The 20,958-nt window shown below is 45.9% G+C and overlaps 1 protein-coding gene across 2 annotated transcripts in view; it reads left to right on the forward strand.

Moving 5' to 3' along the window:
- The window catches only part of LOC106745812 (trichohyalin), an 85,263-nt gene that overhangs the window by 36,992 nt on the left and 27,313 nt on the right, over positions 1–20,958 (forward strand). For both annotated transcript variants that reach the window (XM_014621757.1, XM_014621758.1), the window contains exon 4: positions 5,356–5,448. In XM_014621757.1, coding sequence (XP_014477243.1) covers positions 5,356–5,448 — 93 coding nt within the window. The remainder of the gene's footprint in view (positions 1–5,355; positions 5,449–20,958) is intronic.

Raw genomic sequence — 20,958 nt, forward strand, 5'->3', positions numbered from 1 at the left:
TCTTCCCTGTCCGCGTCGCTCCGTTGCATTTTCCGACGTGACGGCATCCGACCATGGCGTCGACGTCGCTAAGCACCGCGAGTCTCATATTAAAACTACCCCTCAGGATACTGCCGCGAGGGTGGCGTCGGTGAAAGGACATCAACGGCGCTCGCTAAGAACGCTCGACAGCTCTAAGAGGGTGCGAGTGGCGAAATGACGAATTTTTATAATAATGAAGAACGGAGAGGTAGTGAAGTAGCGCGACGATAAATCTACGCACTCGCACCATTGACGGCTCTACATCATTTTACGTTATTCACGTCTACTTACATACATTACGTACATCTTCCTCTTCTTTACAGTTAGCGACATATAAGACGTATTTTACTCTGATATATAATTCATCGTTTCTTCGTCATAAATTTTTCCGTACGCCTACGTAATGCAACATGTAATTGAGGCACGAGCAGACGAGGTGTCTCTCTCTTAATTTTCAGCATTCTTTGCGCGAAGTAACACAACGGAAGTTCTTTGTTCCGTAATTTTCTTTCCCGTGTAAATTCCTCCCCGCACCAGCTCCGGATTAAGCTTCCGCTGACTCTTCGTACGTGCGTTCTTCCGCTTTTCAAGCATAGAGGCTATGACTCATGTGTGGAACAAAGCAGCGCAAAGAAAAAGATAGAAAAGAGCGTATGATACCCGCGCGTTATTGCTACACTTGCACAAGGGAATGGTAGAAGGAATTAGTTATCAAAAGCCCGCGCGAGTCTGCGAGAACTGGGAGGAACTCCATTTTGGCTGGGGATCTCGGCGGGAAAAGAAATGAGCCGGCGCAAGAGTCAGGACGCGAAGGTCCATTAATAACCGTCGATAGCTCGCCGTTGGAAACTGTCGGGGAAGTAATTGGAAAAGTTGCAGGCGAAACGACATGCTTTTCCATTAATCTACATTAATACCGCGCGAAATCTTGCTGTAGTTACGCTCGCGCCTGTTGCGTTTAGCGAAGAGACAGCCTAAGGGCCCTGGTAAACACCCTCATAAGCAATTAAGCCGCTTAGAAACTCCACCGCTCATTTATTATCTCTGTCCTTTCTAAGCAAGCTCGCAAGCACTGATAAACGACGGCCCGCGCTAAGAAGTCGTCGTCCTTCAAAGCAGCTCCCTAATTGCGCGTTAAGCATTTCGAAGTTCCGCTTAGGGCTTAGTGTGCCGCGTTGCACCAAGGTGCTCTCGGGGAATAATTATGATTCGCAACGAGATTTGGAAGAGCTCGACACAAAGGCGGTGTTAACCCACTTCCCAAGGGAACTCGAGAGAATTAGTGCCGAAGTGTCGAGGAAACTTAATGTCAAATTTTCGGAAAAGAAGATAACTCACTTTACTTTGTAACTCTCTTCTTTTGCGCCTCGGCATTCGAGATGTCGTATCTTGAGGATTCTAACTCAAGCAAGTCAGGATTTCCAAGACGCTTAAATTTGCAGATATTTCATATCTCTGAATATTTTTGCAAGTGGTCCGCACCTCGGAACGTCCAAAATTTCCTGACACCTGAAGCACGAAATATTTTCAACTTTAAGTGCACGATCAGTTTTCATCGGACGTTCGGATCAAGTTTTGGCTGGCTAAAATTCCGAGACCGTTTTTACATCCGAGTCACACGTCGGATGCTCGAAGTCGCGAATGTTCCGCATGTTTCGAAACGTGCGGAATGTTTCGAATGTCCGAAAGCCCGAATATCCAATACCGACTGTCCATATCCTCAGATATGGAAACGTCTTGAATTCTCGTCTCGCGAGAGCAAGCAGAGGCTTCCACCGAACCCGATATACACACGTACACACGCACACACGCGTATATCGATATCGAGATGTCTCAAACCAGGCCGGGTGAGGGACGTTGCGGTAAAGGGTTGATACAGGGCAGTCCGAAGTTTGCCGACAGCTGGGGGAAGACGAGGGATGACCGGCGGACAATAGGATACGTCGCCGATGACGAACTCGGCCTGCTTCCAATCCCCGGAGTCGCTCGGGGGTTGCCGGAACAGCCGCAAACAAGGGGTTGGGCGAGTCAGCATTTCCACCAGCGACCCCGCCACTGCTACCCTTCCCGCCGACCCCGCCGCCCGTTATGTTCCAAACGGTTTACGCATTCCCAAGCGATGGAGTGCGAGGCGCGGGATATTTCTGCTTACGATTATACCGCGTGTTTCGCGATGCTGGATATTCGACGTTTTGATAACACACTGCTACTTGTGTGGGTGGAAGGGGAGGCGCTGTGTTTGAAGCTCGGGATATTTGCACGGGATATTACGACAAGGGGCGATTTTCCGCCGAGTGGAAGGAACAATTATACCGACTGCGTAGAAATGAGTTGCGCGGAATATCGTGGGATAATTATTGAAATTATAGAATCGCGAGTTGTGTGCATTTGTGCGTGAATTTTACGCGGACGCGGGATATTGCAGGTTAATTTTAGAAAACTATGTCGATTTTAATTAATGTCTTTGATAAATTAATGAATTCGAATAACTTAAATTAGAAAACATAAAACTGCCGAGGAATCTTTTATGAAGTGAAAATTTAATTAATGAATGGAATAATTAGTGAATCAAACTTTTTGGTGGAAATTTCACGAAAGAAGCATCGTTTTCCTGGTTCATGTAAGAGTTTATTTGCTAAACGTGAGGCAAGACAGTGAAAATAATTAATGATAATTCAAACCGACAGCGTGGGAATGGCTGAGCGTTTAAATTTCCTCGCAGACTTTGTTCCGCAGAAAAAAGGAGAAAAAGGAAAAATAGCTACAAGGGAAATCGTATATTTTTTTTTTTTCGTTCACGTATGTCTCGCTGCAGGCTGCAACGAAACATACGCGAAAAATGGCGGCGACAGCTGTCGACGTGCGAGTTTCGATGCCGTCGCAAAATTCTGTATCGTAGAACTCGGATATGAAGCGCGCTCCTCGCGGCGAAATTATTGCCGAGCGAAATCGTGAAACCGACAAATTTCATTATTGTCGTTTTGTTGAATTTTTACAACGGTAATTATAACGAATATAATATGACAATATATATATATATATATATATATATATATGTGAACAACAAACACACAACGTATATATAATTTGTAGTAGAAATTACAATGAATAAGAGGAAAAAATGAGACGTGCAGTTTTTATCAGGGCGTCTAAAGCTTTTAAATTGTCGAAATTTAATTTCCGCTGCTGTTACAACTCAAAAACGCTTAGAAAACTGACGACGCTTTTGCTGTAAAAAAAATTGACTTCAAATTGATGAAAAAATATAGATATATATTCATGAATTTTCAAACCTTTAACATTCTGCATTCAAAATCTGACGCACAAAATTGAAAACGCCAATCATCCCCATAGAGAGGGAGAAAAAGAGAGAGAGAGAGAGAGAGGGAGAGAGGGAGAGAGAGAGAGAGAGAGAGGGAGAGAGAGAACAGCGGACAAGTGGAGTTCAGTAAGTCCCTTCTGTAGTCTGTGATGCGAAATAATTTTTAAATAAAATTTCTCTCGTCAAAGAATCGCGCGTTCAGTGGCCCGAAACAATAAATAAAAGTCGCCCTTCGGAAACGAGCGCTGTGCTTGAAGTCGAAGGACTAGGATAGGTTGGCGGCAAGGGGGAACAGGGTAGGGCACGAGGGAGGAGGTGGAACGAGCTTCAAGAGTACCATAATTTACGCTCCACTCGTTTCCTTCTCGTGTATACCTAACGTGTACGAATGAAGCATAAATTCACTCGCTATCCCTCTCTTGCCATTCCTTATATTCGCGATCCACCGCCGAGAGGAAACTTAGCGTTTAACCGCGCGAGAAACGCTGCTGAATTTTCCGTTTTGGGAGATTTTAATGGCACGTGACAAGCGACACATTACTTCTTTCTGAAACTGAAATTAAACCTCGCTGTTATTAACCCCTTCTCTCCGTGATATTCTACTACTATAATTTTACTATACTATACTATAATTTTTACTGTATAATAATAATAATAATAATAATAAATAAAATAATATAAATAAGGATAATGTGTAATATATAAATATATGTCATATGCATGCATGCCAAGTAAATGAAATTGTTTGTGAAACCTTTTAGAGGAATTCGATACTTAATATCCCGGAATTGAAAAAAAGAGGATAATAACGTCAAGCGAGTTATTCCTACAGATGTCTCGATATTGAGGATAATCCCAAAACCCACAGAGGTACATTGTGTCCTGGCGCTTCGTGAGCCAATAAAATTCTCGCTCGCTCTAATGAAATAACAAACGCGTTTCGAGCACGGCTCGATTCCTCGGGGGTGTGAAAGGAGGTTGCGGGTATAGGGGAATGATCACGGAGGGCAGGCGCGCCCCATAAAGCGACCCTTCAACCCCTCTGCGAGTCCGTTCGTATCGAGATACAGCACGTACGGCTCCTTGTCCAAGCAACCGCTCGCTTCATCCTCCACCTTCCTCCTCCGTTTTTCCTCCTTTTTTTCGTCCTTCGAGCCCGTTAGGTAGCGCAAAAGCTCGCTATTTATGAGCGATTCGTCCGAGGGCCTGGAACACACAATTCCCACCGATATACCGTCACCCTCGTCTTTTTCGCCGCTTCTTCTTCGGATCGTCCCAATTTTTCTGCTCCATAACCTCTAACGAGTGCCGGCCTGAAGAGGGATCATTTTTCATTGATAACCACCAGTGGCTTCGTTCGGTTTTCTTATTTTATCGTGATCGCGCTGGTACCGGGGATAGTTCCGCACTCATGTTTCTCCCGTCGGAACATGTCGGAAGAAGAAACATGTAAGCTTCTTTTGAATCGCTCGGTAGTCTTCCAATGCTATTTGCTTGCGTCGAGCTCATTTTTTCGATACAAAGATTGGATTCGAGATCGAAGCGAAGAAACTGAAACGTTTCTTTGAAATACCCAGGAAAAAAAGTAAAAATGGAATTATGAGAAAAAATCGAAATGTGACAAAAGAATCGGTAACATTTTTCTCGTAACGTGAAGTATCGTTGTTAATCTAAGAACACGGAAAAAATAATTAGCTAACTCTACAATATAACTAGAATTTAATTGCCAGCTGTGGGAGCTAAAAACTACGTACAGAAGCAAAAAATTAGCGAAATTAACTCAATTTCAGTTGTTTACATGAACAGCTAATTTTATCTGTAGGGGCTAATTCTTTTCTTCTGTGACAAAAAAACGATATTCTAATACTTTTATACTAATAAGTAATTAATAAGTAATTATAAGTATAACAAGTAATTAATAAGTAATTAACCTATATCTGATAGATATCGAATTATCGCATTGTCAGTCTATAATGAAATAAGTCTGCAATTAATAATCATTAATTTTCCAGGAGCTGCGGCGGCGTCGCGAGTTTACGTTGACGCTTTGTCCCGATTAGCTCGTCAAGCTCAGCTGGGAACATGGGGCGGCTCCAAGGATGTGGGTGAGTGAAAAACTTGAAATCGATCAGCTCGCATCGCGGAGAGCACGAACCATAACTCATACAGTCTGTTTCACTAAACCGGGAGAGAGAAATGGATAGGGAAACAATGATGAACCCGTTTATATTTACACCATACGTTTACATGATTTATGTCACTCGCGTTATTTAATATTTGCGCTCTGATATTTCAAAACGTTCAGGCCGATCCTCTTAACGAACTGCCCCAATGATATCAAATGCATTCGAAATAATTTTTCCGATCTCGATCCGCGCCAATTTCGTCCCTCACCGTGTATATTCCGAATTTTTTTTTTTCCGAAATACCTCCTATCTGTTATTTTTTTGCATCCTTTTCACATCTGTTTTTATAATCTTCCTATTCTTGAAAAATATTCGAATATCACTCCGAAAGCATATGGATGCGTACGGTTATGTTTCATAACTTTTCCAACTGATCGAGTTTTAGGAGCGCGTACTCTTCGATTCGTTTCGTCAAAACAAAAGCCCAGATAAAATAGTTTCTCGCTTTCGCCGGTGAAGTTTTGCATCGCCCCGGAACCAGGTGAGCTTTTTCGAGGCTTCGTAAGCCAATAAAGCGCGTTTAACCGTCCCTAAGTTCGAAAGCTCCCACCCTGGACTCCCCAATCCCTTCTCCTCCCCGCTCCGACTTCGATGAGTGAAAGTTGCTAACAAGATCATTGCAGCGTGATAAGTGTACGTATTAAGTACAGGTCGGCGACCTACGAGTGGAGCTTGCGAGCTCGGGAGCCTCTGAAAGCAGACTAAGGCGCGGTCTTAGGAAGCTTTCCAAGTGCCGACGACCGAGCGAACTTTTTATTTGTTCTCGAGGGGGAGGCAGAATCCGATCAGGGACGGCTGGATTCTCGACCGGGATTTCGCAGCTTCCTCCAATTGATTATTATATCTTTCGATTCTGATCCGCACGGCGATTTCGAAATAACGATCATTCTTATTACACCTGCGCACTTAAAATACCTTTTATTTCTTCCTCTCGCATCAAACGAACGCCAGAATCGGATCAATAGAAATAATAGGAGGCTGCGTGCGCGTGCGCGCGACATGTCCTTTTTTCGTCATTTAACTCGCTACTCGTGCAATTAAATCGTGCGTTGCTGGTCCTCCGAGTCGTACGACGATATTTGACAGCGGACTAATTGGAGTTGTCCTTTTTGCGTGGCAGTGACGACGATTCCCGGGGAATATTTCGCGATCGGCCTGCGAAGAGATAATTTTTCGCGGGAAAATTTACGGCCGCACGATAATAATGCATTAGCATGCGCGCGGCACGGTGGAGTATCGTCGATGCGGAAACGGGAGATTCAATTAATCGAATTAATAAATTCACCGATCGAGTTATTTGCGACTCGGCCACGCGCTATGAAAATGCCCGTGGCCTCCGCTGTTTCGAGCATAATTAATTAGCGCTCCGCCGAATTAGCTATTTTATTTTACAAATAACGCCCGACCCGGGCGCGGAGATGTTGTTTATCACGTTCGTGCAGCCTGTTGCAATTTGTTATTTAATTGCTCGGATGTTTCCGCCGCGCTATTAATTATTTCATTCCTCGAATCTTCTTCGATCCTTCGTTCGACGGCTGGCACGCGAAATTAATTTTCATTTTTCTCCAATGATAATAAAGTTTCCTTTCATTAAAAGCATGGAATCTTTCGAGGCTGATGTTTAACATAATTCAAACGAAATCCTGACACGTAACGTGTAATAAAATTAAAAAAAAAATATGTAAATAATATCACGGTTTGTCGAGATCGTAGGTAATTTTAAATAAGCTTTTCATTTAAAATCACAATAAATTTACATAAAATCGTTAATAATTAGGTGTAAAATTACGTGTAATTTTCAACAGTTCATTTACATAATTGATATAATTCACATAAAATCTTAATATTCATATTTTGATACGTTACCTGCACATATGCACATAAATGCCACCAAAATCAATGAGTTATATTACGATTAAATTTGTAATCATCAAACTTGCATTATAAATTTATCATAGATAATTATCCGAATCAATGTTTCTAGTGTGACTACTATAAAATAACACAATAATAATATCAATTCATACGTGCAACTACAAATTTACTGTTTCAATTATATCTTTTTCTTTTCGTTTAACGCGCAAATGCGCTTCATTTCAGCATCGTTGAATCGTCAATCGATTAAATTTGCAATCGCCGAATTTACATATTGTACGAATTTAATCGCGCTACAATCCAACGATTTCGTCCCGGACGTTCGTTGAAAAAGTGCAACGCTTTTTTCCACAATGCACGATGTATGAAACAACGCGGCGGGATTAAAACAACGGCGATTATTTACGCTACGACTCAATATGAATCATGAGGAGATTAAATACGTTAAAGCTATCGCTATAAGATTAATCGCCGCATTTTTCGACGTCGCGGCGCGGAATCGCGGATTAAAATTCCACGGCGGCGTCGGCGGCTTGCAGCGGCGGCGGCGCCGTCGGCCGTGTAAACGCGCTTTAATAATAATGTAAACGCGCAACGAATGGGAATTAACGCGCGCTCGCATCGCCGTGAAACAAGAGAGAGGAGAGAGAGAGAGAGAGAGAGAGAGTGAGCGAGCGAGCGAGCGAGAAAGAGAGAGAGGGAGAGGAGAAGAGGGCGGAGGGATAGACGACCGCTGAAATTCGCCCCTAAATTCCAGCTGCGTTCGCCAGCTCGTGAGAGCGAGAGAGGCGGGCAGAAGGAGACAGATAGAGGAAAGGAAGGAGGGGAAAGAGAGACTGCTGGTAACACGCATAATTGCATAAAATTACGCGGTCCCATATTATTGGCGTCGCTTTAAACGGGCACCGATTAACAGGCGACCTTGGCCAGCTCGTTGAATTGGCGAAATTTTGCTAGCGCACACCTGACTCCTTGTTTCCGCGCAGATGGACCAGCGGCTTTCATCTGTTTCCGAGCGCGTCAATGTGTGACGATTCCGTTGCGACGCAGGACGTTAATAACAGCCGGCACCGTCGTTCACGCTTTATCATTCTCACCATCCGCTCGTACAGCCGATGGTTAAAAGGATGATCCGATGATCGCGCAATGCGCGCTGCGTGGAGCTCGGGAGAATCAATTACGAGAGGCGGGGCGGGATTTCGATCGGGCTTGATGATACATGCGTAAAACCTGCACTCCAATCCACATCGGGGGATATCCAGCAGCCTCGCACTTATTATCCGGTTTTGCACGCCGTCGACAGCCGTTCTTCCTGCCCGCCTGCAACTTTAATTCCGCGCCGGAAGTCTTCGCGCTCGCCGTGAGCGCCGGCGAGGAGTGCTCGGCAAACAGCGAGTCGAACAAACATCTCGTTAAACGCCTTCTTATCCTCTCCGCATGTCTTGACGGTTATATATCGCGCGTCTCGGTGCTTCTCCCGGTGTGCTCGAAAAAAGACTCACGGCGGCCCTCTCTAATTAGTACACATTAGTATACTCAAAAAAGGATTTGGTAATCATTATCTAGATTTAGTCGAATAGTTTCAGCTAAATTGTTTGGTTGCTGCAAATAATAATTTAGTACTATATATTGAACTATAGTACTATGTACTATACACATACGGTACCAAGTGATTTGGCTGCAGTAACCGAACAATAACAATTTAATTGAAACTACACTGCAAATCCAAGTATGTTATTTTTACACACATAAACGTCTAAAAATAACACATTTGACGCGCGCGGTATGTACGACCGAATGTAATTTCAAAGGATCGCGATTACACGTGCGGGATCCTTGTTTCCGTGGTCCTCATTTGCACGGACACAACGTGTACAATTTTTAATCGAAATTTTGTAAACGCGGGGATGCATTCAGACACATTTTTCACCGTGAGTCGTCTCGGCGAAATTTTCGAGACTTTCGTTCGCGCGCGAGATTTCTACAAGCGGCGGGAGGAAATCGCGGAAACGCATTGGTCTCGACCTTCACGCGATTACGTCGATGGATATTCGCGCAGGAAGCACAGTCGACACTCAGGGAAATCTGTTTTCCCTAACTCTCCTGCCTACCTACCCGCCTGCCTGCGTCGCCCTTTGCCGCCCCTTCTCCGCCCTCCTATTCAGCCGCGAAAGGGTGCCGCGAAAATTCGTGGCTTACGATGTTAGCGCGAGGCGAAATGAAAATGCGACAGTGAAATTGCCAATATCGTCACCCCAGATTTTCTTCGCTTTCGCTTACTTCCTCTCCGGTCCCCGTCTCGCCGTACGACAGCGGAAGATCGAGGGGTCCCGGTCGAGTTTTCCTTCCCGTCCGGAAGTTAGTCGGATATGGCGGCGACGGGGGACGAGTCGGAAATTTTGCAGCGCAAAATCTCCAGACATAATTTCGCCATGATAATTACGTTTCGTGATGTTCCACGATAATATTCGGCAAGCGAAGCTGCGATATTAATCGTCGAATATTTGCGAATATTTATCGCTTATGTTGTTTCAAAGACAATTTTTACCTGTCCGGAGATAGATAGATAAATAGATAAATTTATTATACGCTTTGAGAAGGATCCTCTCAAGCACAGTATTGAAAAAAGGTAGACAAGTTCCCTTCGAATTGACCCTTTACATTTTACCTTGCCAATCGGTAGTGATCCGACACGAGTAACGCGACCTCGCGTCTAGTCAGCCGCAGCTGGCAGTAGATACGTCGCGTATCGGTCGGACAAACACGGGAAAGAGATAGAGAAAAAAGCGAATGGATGGGCATGGAGGAGATGTCGCAGAATATTAGGAACTGTTTCAATAGAAGAATCGAGGAGAAACGAGCTCGTACAAATTCATAAATAAATATCTTTTGAAGTAATATTAGACAAATCGAAGAATAAATTTTGAGATGATATGTTACACGAAATACCGGATGTATTCAGCGTGAATATTATAATTATCAATAATATGTAAATAGCGTAAAAATATGAATATTATGTTTTGTAAATTAATAATAAGACGAGAAGATATAAATTAGTCTTAGTCCTAATAGCTACGGGTCTGTGGCGTCCACGCTATTTTTAAATTTTCGAATATAACGGAAACGACCGAACTAGTCAAGTTAGTTCAACTCTCTAAAAAAAGTTTAGGTTATTAAAGTGTAGGTAAGTCTGATACCTCAAAGTCGTATAGAACAACCAGTTTGTCGTTGAACACAATGAATATAAATCGAAGGACACGTTAGACCTACTCAGTCAGGTTCTTCATTATATCTTTCGTGGAAGTAAGTGAAATTTCGGTCGCTGGCCGTAAATTAAAATAAATTAATTGTCGCAATGGTAGAGATTATTAAAAAGGATGTATGAACTTTTTTTAGAAATTTTTCAACAATTTAAAGTGAAAATCATCGGTCCGGAGGCTGTAAACCCATAGATTCATTATTAAAGTGCCGAAAAAATGGGCTCACTGTTAGAATTAATAAATTGAACTTTTTAAAGTCGACTTTCCGGTATATAAAAACGTGATATATTATCTAACGCCATTTCCTCCTCATCAATTTCGTTAACATTTCCGCGAAAAGTCTCGCTCCGTAAAATTACATATTCCTGCAAAATCACTCATGCGCGACAATTAACGCGCGCAATTACCGCGCGTAAAAAATCCGATCGACGGGATGTTCCATCGTGCGCGTAATCGCCGTCTCGCGCGTGCTTAAGTTATTTTCCGAATTTTCGAAGGTAATATCGCGACGGGATACAGCGCGCGTGTCGGTCGGACGATGCTCGAGGGGTGGTTCGCGGCAGAACGGGCCAGACGTACGAGAGGCACAGCGCGAGACAAACGGTGGAAGAGTGGGACGCATCGGGGCGAATGCTTCACGCGTCAAGAACAGAGAGAGAGAGAGAGCGTGTCTACGCACTGCGAAGCGTGCGAAGCGATGGTAGAACCGGAAGACAGGGGAAACGCACGAGCCGTGAAGGATATCGGACCGTTCCTTGCAGCTGGCACATTCCTCCGGCGTGGTTTCGCGCGCGTGAGAGGTCTTCGTCGAATCGAGTCGAGTCTAGGGAAACGCTATCTCCCTCTTAATTGCGTCTGGTCGGCGTATCGCGCGATATAATGGAACATACAAGCCCGGCCTGTCCCGCGTGATAAGGGACGAAGCTCTGCCACCACCGGTTCCCATCCCCCCCCCCCATATTCCTCTTGCAGCTCCCCTTTACCCCAACCGAACGGGCTCGTTTGTTCCGTGACGACGCGCAATTATTGTTGCATTTGAATATTGTGCCGGATGCGGCTTCCGATGTCTGTGTCCGGCCGTTGTCGGGAACACGCGTGCCGCGAAATGAAGAGAGTTGAACAGATCCGGATAGAGAGATAGCGCGAAATGAAGAGAGTTGGATGGAGCGGAAAGGCTGCGGCTGAGAGGCTGCGAGAGGGGGCGCGTGACATTCGACGCGAATGAAGAGCCAAATAAGGAGGTGCCGCGGAATTGTTCGACCTGCGATCTTTGGTCGCTCATCCGGCGACCCTCGTTCGGGTAAACTGCTTTTTCGTGTCTCCTCGCAGACTCTCTGAATACGCGGGACTGTATATTTCAAATGTCTTCCGCGCCTTGTTTTCGAGATTTCCCGATTCTGCTCGATATCCCGAAATCCTTTCCCGAGCGGGATATACACATATCCCCGAATTTCCCCAGACTTATCTACACCGTCCCAATTTCCGACGAGCCTTTGCCGTACGTTCTCTTAATTTCTCCGTGCGCTTCTCTGAGAAATTCAAAAAAAATCCCCGAGATCCTCCTCACTCCTCTCGCCAGCGGCCGAAATATGTAAACTCGAGCACGTCTCGTGCCCGTTTCGCTTATCCTCGAAACGAGTACAGCTCTTCTGCGTTCTTTCGTTCTCCTCGTTCTTCCTCGTTTCTTCCGACGTTATCTTCCTAATGTTTCTCTTCGGGACACACCACGTGTCGTCTACGAGCGCTATTCGGCTGGCACGTGAGTTTTTATAGAGCGACGAACGTGTGCTGCACGCAGACGCGCTGAACCGGCTTACTTTGCCGTCCTCCTCCTCGTTGTCGTCGTCTTCTTCGCCGTTGCGGTCGTCGTCCCCCGAATTGTCCGGCTTCACTGTAACGTCGTTTCGACGAAAGTGGCCACTTTGCCGCAGACACGCTCACAGTTACATGCAATGAAGTTACAACGCCCCAAGTCCGCACCGAAATTCTAACCGAAACTTGAATCGTTAGCGCTTCCAGCGACTTCGGTCGGCAAACCCGATGCTGCCTTTCTTCGCCACCGCCGACGCCAAATTTTCCCCCGCGTTCATTACGGCCCCGGTTGCTATTGAGGCAGCAACAAATGTTATCGCGGCAAAACTAAAGTGCACTCTTTGCCGCGCGTGAGGAAACAGGATCGAGATTATTTTCTTTCAACTCGAATTCTTCAAATTCTGCAGGAGAAAATCGAAACGCAGTTATCCAACGACCGGTTGTAAAAGGAAGGAGGGAATCGCGGCTCCGAGGGAGCGTGGAATGGAATTTTTTTGGTCGCTCAATTCATTGCTATTACACGAAATGACATTTGTGCTAAGAAGACGGACGTTCCGAGGGAAATAATATAAGGGAAGAAAAGGGAAGAAACCACGAGGGGGGGGGGGAATTCCGCGAAGGAGGAAAAAAATGGAGTCGGCTGCGAAAACGCCGAGCGCGCGAAGGAGAGCAAACTTTTCTCATATAATTTTGAAGTTCACAGACGAAAGGGTTGAAACAGTCGCTGCGGATCCATAAATCACCGAGCGAGGCAGCAATCCTCGCGGCAGCATCGAGCGAGCCTCGTTGAAAGAACGTGACATGACGGTCTTAATGAAAGCAGCAATTAAGTAGGCGAGCGCGATCGACCAAGTTCCGCGGCCCACCCCCTCGTATAGCACACCATAGCCGAGCAAATTACACGACGATGGCAATTAATAAAGCCCGGTAATGGCATCCGTGGTTGTATCGCGGGCTCCCTCTTCCCTCCGCGTGCAATCTCATCGTCGTTAATCACTTTAACGAGTGCTTTTGTTAACGCCGTCGCGCGATAAGAAACCGTTAAAAAGGATAGTACGAGGTGCGAATATAAATTATAACCATCCAGCCATATTGCGTTATCGGGCGACTCGTGCGATAATGTCATCGTATTTCGCGCGTATTTCGTGAAGATTGCAAAGCGGGTTCTGCGAGTCGCGCGACTCTCCTCGCGGGTTTTCGAACTTTCAACTTCAACGGCTTAATCTATTTCATCGTTCCATTCCTACATAAGAATTTACCGCGAATTTACCTGTCTTCAGAAATTTGTTATCAAGAGGATTCGCGTCGCCAAAGATGAATCGTGCTCGGTGGATCGTCTTTTTCTTCACGACGTATCGCGCACACTCGACGTCCTTTGGTAATCGTCGCAGCAAGTCGACATCCCCGTGGTAAAGGGTTAAACGGCGGAGGTGAAGGGGGAGGAGGAGGAGGAGGCTCGAGTCCTAATCAAAGCCGGAAACGTCCTCGCACCCTCCAAGTATCCGGTGCAAGTGTTCTCTCCGCGGGCGGCGCGGGGAAGCGTTTCATTACGCGAGATTGCATCGTGTTTCGCAAGCTCGGCGAGAGAAACGAGCGAAGATGTGGCTGTGCGAGCGAGCGAGCGGGCTCGTATCAACGCATTTGAAATGGAAATGCACCCGAAGATTCCCGTGACACCCCCGCGCCGCTTTATATCTACGCGCTGCAGCCCGGGCCTCGCAACCCCCTCGTCGTCGCGACCGACACCCCTTTTGTTTCGTAACTCGACTCCGCGCGACTCGCACGTCTGCGAACGCGATCTCGCCGCTGCTGTATCGCGTGTTCCTTCTCGTGAAAATGGCAGCTTACAAAAATGCAAATGTCACTCTACGCATCCTACCCTGCGGGGAGCTTTAGAAATACACGGTTTCATATACTTGGAACTTTACACCCCGAGAAGAAGTGCGCTCTGGGGACGCTCGGGAGGGTCGGCCGAACTTTCGAAAAACGCTCCGCCGCTGCGAATTCGCGAAACTTTAAATTTCCGATACCACGAATCTCCGCGGAACTCTAAATTCTGCGAAACTTTAAGCCTCTACACAAGCTTACGGGGAGAGGGGGGAGGGAGGAGACCTCGTGGGCGTCCTTCGCGATATTCTATCCTCCCATAAATATGCATCGCACCGCGCCCCTCCTTCTCGTCCGATCGTTTTTTTGCCCGTTTCATGATATACTTTGACCCCTCGTAATGTTTATGGCCCCTTTCATTAATTCAGGCGTGCCGTAACGTTTTCATATTTAAAGCCCCACTTCCCGCGAATTCGTAGCGCTGTATAACTGCCGCTAATATTGAACCACGACTCGCGCGGGCAAGTTGCAGCTCCCGGGATCCCACGGTGGCCGAAATAAATTGCACGTCTAATTGGAAAGGCGAAGAATGACGGGATGTGCTGCGTAAATACCGTCGCCGTAGCGAGGGATGCCGCGCTGCAACGGGAATGTTTACTTTGTAACGGCGCACGCGATATCTCGGCGGCGTTATTAAATTGCTCGTATTTGCATGACGGCGCCAAGCCGAGCTGAAGATCTAACGACGGGAGTTACGAGTTCGCTTTAAAGCGAAGACGGAAAGACGAAGAAGTCGACCCGGCGAAACGGCCAGGCGGGAGAGGAAGGAAGAAAAGGAGACGGGTAATAAAAGGATGTCATTTAATTTAGCGATTCGCCGGATTCGCCCGGATTCGCCACTTTGCCTGGCCTTCTTCCCTCCCTCCCGCCCTAGCCAACTCTCTCCTAGACGCATTTATCCGGACCGAGAGGCCAATTACGACTGTTTTCGCTCGTCTTCGCGAAAGCCCGACGTCTTTATTCATTCCGGACGGGCGCGAGCTCTTTGTGCCTTAAGTAGAACCGCGAACGTCTGGGTCGGCGGAATCGATCCCCCCCCCCCCCCCCNAACGCTAAATGCAGTCGCGTTATTTCGAGTCTTACATTATCTGACGTGAGAGCATAGTCGCGCCTCGGCCGAAAGTTACAATCTGAATTATCAGGTTCCAGCACACCGAAGAAAAGTTCGGTTGAATTTACCGGACTGCGAACGAACCAAACGAATTTTGGTTGAAGGAAATCGAATTTCTCGTCCTTACAACCAGAAGTTCGGTTTTCCTTCAACCAAAACGCGTTTAGTCCGTTCGCTGTTTGATAAATTCAACCGAACTTTTTTCTCCATGCAAGAGACACAAAGCGACACAAGTCTAGTTATATCGTCTATTATTCTTTTCTTTACCAAATGCGAAATAAGGACGAATGATGAAATAACTAGATTTATGTCTCTCGCTGGGAAAGCAACCTAAAACATCGAGTTCCTCGCGAAATTCGAATTCGCGTAGGAGATAACATTTCCACGCGCGTCTTGAGTCCCTCGTGACCTTCGAACTCTCGAAATCTCCGCGACATTGAAACGTTGCAATTTTCCAGCCGCAGAAGAGGGGATATACGAAGCGCTCGGAAGTGCTTTTTTTTTTAGCTTTGCGCTTCGGCACTTTCAAGTTCTCCACCAACTCATCGAAGCTCCGTAGTTTTCCGGATCCTTGGAACTCGAAACCCAGATTCTCCGTGCCGCTTGATTTTCATAATTCTGATTCCGCGGAACTTTTAATACCGAAACTTGCGGCTCTTACAACTCGGGGAAGCTTTTGAATTATGGCTTGTTACAACTTGGACTTTTTATCGAACTGCACGGACTGTCGGAAACTCGGCGTGAGGTTTCAAACATCGGTAGACGTAATTACGCGCGCCGCGAACGGACTCCTATTCGCGAACGGTCGCGTCATTTCCGGCACGGCGTGGACCTCGCGTTTTAATCGGACTTACTTTAATTTGCTCTGCGAAACGAGTGTGCGCTGCCAATAATGTTCCGATTGCATTTGATCTCGCTTTAAAGCGGCACCGAAGATTGATGTTTGCACGACGTGAATCGGCCAGACTCCCTATCTTTCAGTAAAAAAAAATTGCGCGATCAAATTCTTCCTACTTATATATCAAATGTTTTGCAAAAGATATTTTTAAGAAGTATGCGTAATTTAATTTAAATGTCTTAACAGAAATTATAATAATAAATTATTTAATTAATATTAAGTATATATAATATTACAGAATTTTTTATATAGAATAACACATATATCATAAAAAAATGCTATGGATATTATAATTATTCTTGATACTTTGTTATATTGCATACGCTTTTATAATATATAATCCCTATTAGGGACGGTTGAAACTCTTCTCCATGTTCTCACGATGGCTTCGCTCGTCCTGCTTAATCCTCTAGCAAGGCTTCTTTCATCTCTTCCAGATGCTCGAAACGACTATTCACGCGAGAATATTCGAAGCGACGTACACGTCTCCGCACTTTGACGATCGATCGATCTTAACCCGTAACCCCCGATCCCCCGCTGTCTCCTTCCTCTGCCTTACCGAAAGATTTATTGGCCTCGAGTACGAAACGTTCCCGTGAAAATTTCTCGCCGGCGGAATTCCGCGCGTTTCGAAAATTCGCAATGAGGATAATTCCGCGTATTTAATTGTGCGGGTAGAAAGGTGCGTTTAATTACGCTGTTTCTCGAATTTAATTATTTGAATGTCTGATATCCTCCGTAATTCGGCGGCTTCCGAGAGCTTTTGGAAACTAGAGGTCTAAAGTCCCACGAATCTGATATTTCACGGATGTACGAGTTTCCGAGAATTCTAATTTCTCGAATATTCATATTTTCGAGAGAGATTCGACGAGAGTTTCAGAAACCTTCGCGCGACATTTCGAGGACCCGGGTAATCAAGAGCCTTCTGAAATATCAAGGATCTACAATTCCGCGGATTTTAAAAATTTCAAAAGCACCCCGAGCTTCAAAGAACCGTACCGTTAATGCCAACATCTGTTCGTACTCATGATTTGTATTAAATTACATTGAGCTAAGAAATTGCCGAACGTTAAGCCCCTCAAAGCGTGTTCGGCGCGCATGAGATCCGAAATCCGGGGGGTTCGTCGTGGAAGGTGCTAAGGATCCCGCGGGTCGTAACGGCGCTGAGGAACGCCGCCATTCGAGGCACGCGAAAACGTATAAAGCGAAATAAAATAAAGTGTAAGCGAGCTTTACTCGAGGGAGTGCGATTCTACTTTAGATTAAATTCCGAAGCGCGACCCATCTTCTTACCACCGCCACCCCTCCACGTGCGCTACCACCTCTGCCGCCTCCGTTGCCCCTATCTCGTTTCGGAAAGTAAGCTTTTCTCGCCGCCGTGCCGCGGACGTTTTTATCACCGAGCAGATGGTTTCGCCTGTAATCCACGATATACCGCGTTTCTCCCGCCTCCCGCGATAGGATCCTTCACCGGTGAGAAAAACGAGATCGACGAGCGTTTATTTATTCGAGACGCGCGGTGCAACAGTCGGATGCGATCCGTGAGAACGTACAAATAGTAAACGTTGTGTAAGCTAAATCGCTTACATCAAAATCTGCGAGTGTGGAGCGGTGATCCAAATACAAATATATACATTATTTATTTATCGTTTTTAATAGAAAACAAGGTTCGAGTTAATTGATAGAACGAAATGCCTGCGCGAGTTACGCAGGAGGCAGAAAGTTGAATCGGAATTCTGGGATATTTATTATCGAACATATTCGAAACGATCGTGCGCTCGCACGAAAGACAGCGACGCGATATGTCTGAGCGCGATAAAAATCGTCGTAATTTCAAAGGGTGTTCTCCTTAATGAAAAATGAGACTCCGCGTAATATTTCGCATACAAGTTTCAATCCGATTGCGTTCTCTGCCGCGTCCATCCATTTATTCGACTTATCTGGAAGGCGCGCGACGCCGGGCTTCGCCAACGAAAGTGAGCTTCTGAACTTGCACCCTCCTCGCGCCCCTCAGACACGCGTATTTATTTTACGAATTGCCGAGATCAGTCTCAGATAGTATGTTGATCTCTGGCGCATTCTGTATTATCCGGAGCCGCGGAATAACGAAACAAGGAGATGTACGAGGACGGCACGCGCCTACTTCATCCCTCTTCTTGACAGCTCTATCTCGCGAATATCCTCCGAATCCACCTGGCGTTTCGCCCCTTGCCCGCGCCCCTCCGCCAGCAAGCCCCTCCTCCAGACACGAGTCGTTACTCTTTCGGAACACCGAAACCTCCCCGCGGCTCGATTTCACCGACTCGGGAGGATCGCCGCCGCCCGTTGCCATTTTACAACATATTTCGCGTATTCTTTGACGCGCGTCTGATCAAAGACGCCCTGGGATCTCCCGCTTGCTCTCGTCTCGTTCGAAAACATCGCGAGCCGACTGGCACTGGCGATCTAACGGGCGATCGATGTGCTTCGAATCCAACGACAGAGGCGCGATTAATTCTTTGCATTTTTGAAATTGCCGCAAGTCCGATGGTGCTTCCGTCATTCGCATAATAAAGAAATCGAAATCTAAACAAATGTTCAAATCAACTTTCTGACGTTAAAGCGCTTATTTATTTCGAATGAATCAAATTATTTCGTTTGCAAGAATGTCGATTAGGAATAGCTATTTTTCATCGTAATATGAAGAAACTTGCGAGACTGAACGAAGCGAACTGTGAGGTTCGCTTTGCTCGTAAAAGTTTACGCTGCGTTTTTCTATACCCGTCTCGTCGCGAGACGTCCGGTATATATATTCATGCCCCTGGCGCGTTTTGGAAAAATAACTGTGGAATAATTGAGGATGTCAGCGGGTGCGCGCGAAAAATTAAGACAAATTGGAGCACCCTCGGTTTAGTCGGTAGCGGTTGCATCCCCTCCGCCTTAACCGGCTCGAGCGTCTCGTTCTGCGGAATTTAACGAGAGGCGAGTGGAAGAGTGAGACGGGGTGGTGCTCGAAGCGGAAGGAAGGGATTCCGGATGGGGTTAGGCTGGGACAACATCCTGACCCACCCCAGCAAGAAGGGCTAAGACAAACAGTTTTCAGCTGGCCATCTCGAACTAATTAACGTGGGATTGCGCCGTCACGTGGTCGAATTACATTACGGTGGATTATTACCAGTTAAGGAACATCGTTAAGACAATTCTGACGAGGATCCGACAATCGAAGCGGATAATGGTCTGAAATGTAACAAGGAGCCGATTGGGAATTCGAGCTATCCTGGATGCCTCGGAACGTAGATTATAGTGTTTCAGGATTTAAACGATAATAATTTTTATTTTACAAAGAGACCTTTCGGCAGCTAATACGAAATAATAACCCCTGTAGATGTACAGAACATGAGAAGTAGGAACAGCTATTAATATATAAAAAATGAAGAATAAGAAATAATTAAATTAGTTTTATCAAGTACAAGAATACTTTTCAAGATTTCGACACGAGAATCCTTCAGTCAAGAACACTCTACGTATTTGCGTTGTTTCAAATCCTCGTAACTTCTTCAAACATTTATCTCACTTTGAGTCTCGTTGAAGTCGACGAAAACCTTCACATTCTTTACAAAGTATTAATATATTCTCACGTCCGAAACTTCCAGACAATCCGATTGTTAATTCAGCTCGGAAATAATTTCGGCTATGAGCCAGCCGAGTGAATTTCGCGATCTCCCCCCCCCCCCCCCCCCCCCCCCNTAGAATACACCGCCGTTTCGCGAACGGTAATATCGTATCGTGTAAGGGAAGCAGTGGGAAGCGAAGAAATTATGGCGCACTCCCGAATAGACGGAATTTATCGGCTGCATATACGCCGGCATATAGACGCACGCGGCCATAAGCGCGTTACGATCGCGAGGTATTCCGGAAACTGATGCTGCCGGCCGCACCGGAAACGACGTCTGGATCCAATTTTTCTAAATCAAATGAGTATTACCCGTGAGACGTCTTGAAATATTCGGGGATTTACGGTGTCTCGAATATTAACGCGGACATCTGGATGCTATTAATACGAAACGCGAGGAATCTCAATTTATCGGTCGAATCGAGGCTTGCGCGCGACATCGAGGCGCACGACGCTTCCCTACGATATAATTCATTTCTCGCTCGGGTGACAATTACTCGCAAAACTTTGTGTTTAATTGTCGAACCGCGCGATAGGGAGGGACTCGGGCAAATCGACGCGTTATAAATGGCGAATGATGGACGACAGATCCCCACCCCTCGTGAATACGGAATTTATACGCGCGGTACAGTAAGAATTTGTTATCGCTTTAACTTATGTAAAACGTGGATCGGATAGCGTTATCATTAGTTAGCAGGGCGATACGATAATCCAGTTTGCGTCCGCGATTTAATCCGCTTTAATCGAATATAGGGGTACATGGTGTGGTGCCGCCGTTGTTACTGCCGCTGCTGTTATTGTTCTGTTATGTTGTTATTCCGCAAATTTGTCGCTTGTGTTCGCTCACAAGGCGGAAACGTTGCTGTTAGCGACGTTTAGTCGCGCATACGTTTAATAATGAACGTCGTTTAGCATAGTGAATAAACAAACCCCG

This window comes from Dinoponera quadriceps, unplaced genomic scaffold (assembly GCF_001313825.1).
Source record: "Dinoponera quadriceps isolate SergipeBrazil2010 unplaced genomic scaffold, ASM131382v1 scaffold1658, whole genome shotgun sequence".
Taxonomy (NCBI): domain Eukaryota; kingdom Metazoa; phylum Arthropoda; class Insecta; order Hymenoptera; family Formicidae; genus Dinoponera; species Dinoponera quadriceps.